Source organism: Tupaia chinensis, unplaced genomic scaffold (assembly GCF_000334495.1).
Source record: "Tupaia chinensis unplaced genomic scaffold, TupChi_1.0 Scaffold146961_1, whole genome shotgun sequence".
Lineage (NCBI taxonomy): Eukaryota > Metazoa > Chordata > Mammalia > Scandentia > Tupaiidae > Tupaia > Tupaia belangeri.
In genome coordinates, this window is record NW_006206814.1 from 451,160 (window position 1) to 452,652 (window position 1,493).

The window sequence follows — 1,493 nt, forward strand, 5'->3', positions numbered from 1 at the left end:
AACCGCATCTTTGATTCCACCCTCTGTCCTAGGTGCTCTGCGGGTACCAGACCTGGCCGCCACCTTGCACCCCGTCCCCTTCTATTTGTCACCCCCCCCCGCCCCCAGCACTGACGTACCCTTGCCTTGTGTTAGGATTATTTGTAGAGGTATGCAAGTTCGTCCAGGGCCGGGGCTGCTCTACTCACTTTTGTGTCCTCAAGGCTGGAGTGAGGGGGGACCCCTTTGTTCGGCGAGTGGCCCTGCGTGAGCAGAGGTCTGCCCGCTCACGCCTGGTCTGGTTTCTGAATGGAAGGTTCAGAAAAGAGTGCAGGAGTGGGTCAGCTCTGCCCAGCCCAGCTTTCCTATGGGACTCGGTGGCTCACCCCAGGCTGCTGGCTTCCCTGTGGTCAAACTGGCCTTAGACTGGACTGCAGAGGAGGGGGCAGATGTGGAGGCCACCGGCCTTGTTCCGCACCCCAGCCCAGCCTGTTCTGGGAGGGATGATGACACTTGAGAGGCACTGGAGGAAGGAGAGGTCTGGCCAGTCAGGCTGAAGCTAGTTCCCCTCGTGCTGGCTTCTCCCCTGGAAGTTGCTGGGTGGCCCCTGTCGCTACTCCACTTAGGGTTCTGTGTCCCCCTGAGTGTGGAGCAGCAGAGTGGGCCTTGGGAGTGCTCCCGACATGGCCCTGACCACCTGAGCTTGCCAAGGTCGTGAGTAAGGAAGGAACCGCGAGCCGAGTCCTGGTATCTCACCTCCTCTCTCTCTCCCTTCCAAGGCTTCCTCCTGCTCTTGGCGCTGACCGAAGCCCTGGTATCTGCCGTCCAGGACCCAGCTCCCGAGGAATCTCTTCAGGTCCTCCCCTCAAGCACTGCCCCAGGCACCATGGCGACAGCACCCCACATCTCTGCCAGACACTCCTCGGTGGTGACACTGACCCCCTATCCTGACGGCCATGGACCCTCCTCCCAGGCCACAGCTCCCATGTCAACGATGATGTCCCGTCCTGAGGGGCAGCACCCTTCTACAAGCACCATCTCCACAATCGTGGTGACGACCTTCCATTCTGAAAGCCCCCTGTCCACAGGGCCCCCTCCAGCTGCCACGGCAACCACACCCTCCCACTCAGAGGGCCGCAGCCCTGGGGAGGCCGTCTCCACCATCCTGCTGATAAAGCCACCAGGAACCACCAGCCGCCCCACCACAGCAGCCCCCCGGGCCGCCACACGCAGGCCCCCCAGACCCCCAGGCTCTTCCCGAAAGGGGGCTGGCAGTTCATCGCGCCCTGTCCCGCCTGCACCGGGTGGCCCCTCTGGGAGGAGGGAAAGCCAGCGGGGACGGAATCAGAGTTCTACACACCTGGGCCAGAAGCGGCCCCTGGGGAAGATCTTCCAGATCTACAAGGGCAACTTCACAGGGTCTGTAGAGCCAGACCCCTCTGCCCTCACCTCCAGGACCCCACTCTGGGGCTACTCCTCCTCACCACAGCCCCAGACAGTGGCCACAACCCAGC

General features: G+C 62.8%; 1 protein-coding gene across 1 annotated transcript in view; it reads left to right on the top strand.

Annotated features, from left to right (window-relative positions):
* The window catches only part of TMEM108 (transmembrane protein 108), a 465,878-nt gene that overhangs the window by 443,657 nt on the left and 20,728 nt on the right, over positions 1-1,493 (top strand). The window contains exon 4 of the mRNA XM_027768595.1: positions 759-1,493. This exon is cut by the window's right edge and continues 388 nt beyond it. Within this exon, the coding sequence (XP_027624396.1) occupies positions 759-1,493 (735 nt within the window). The remainder of the gene's footprint in view (positions 1-758) is intronic.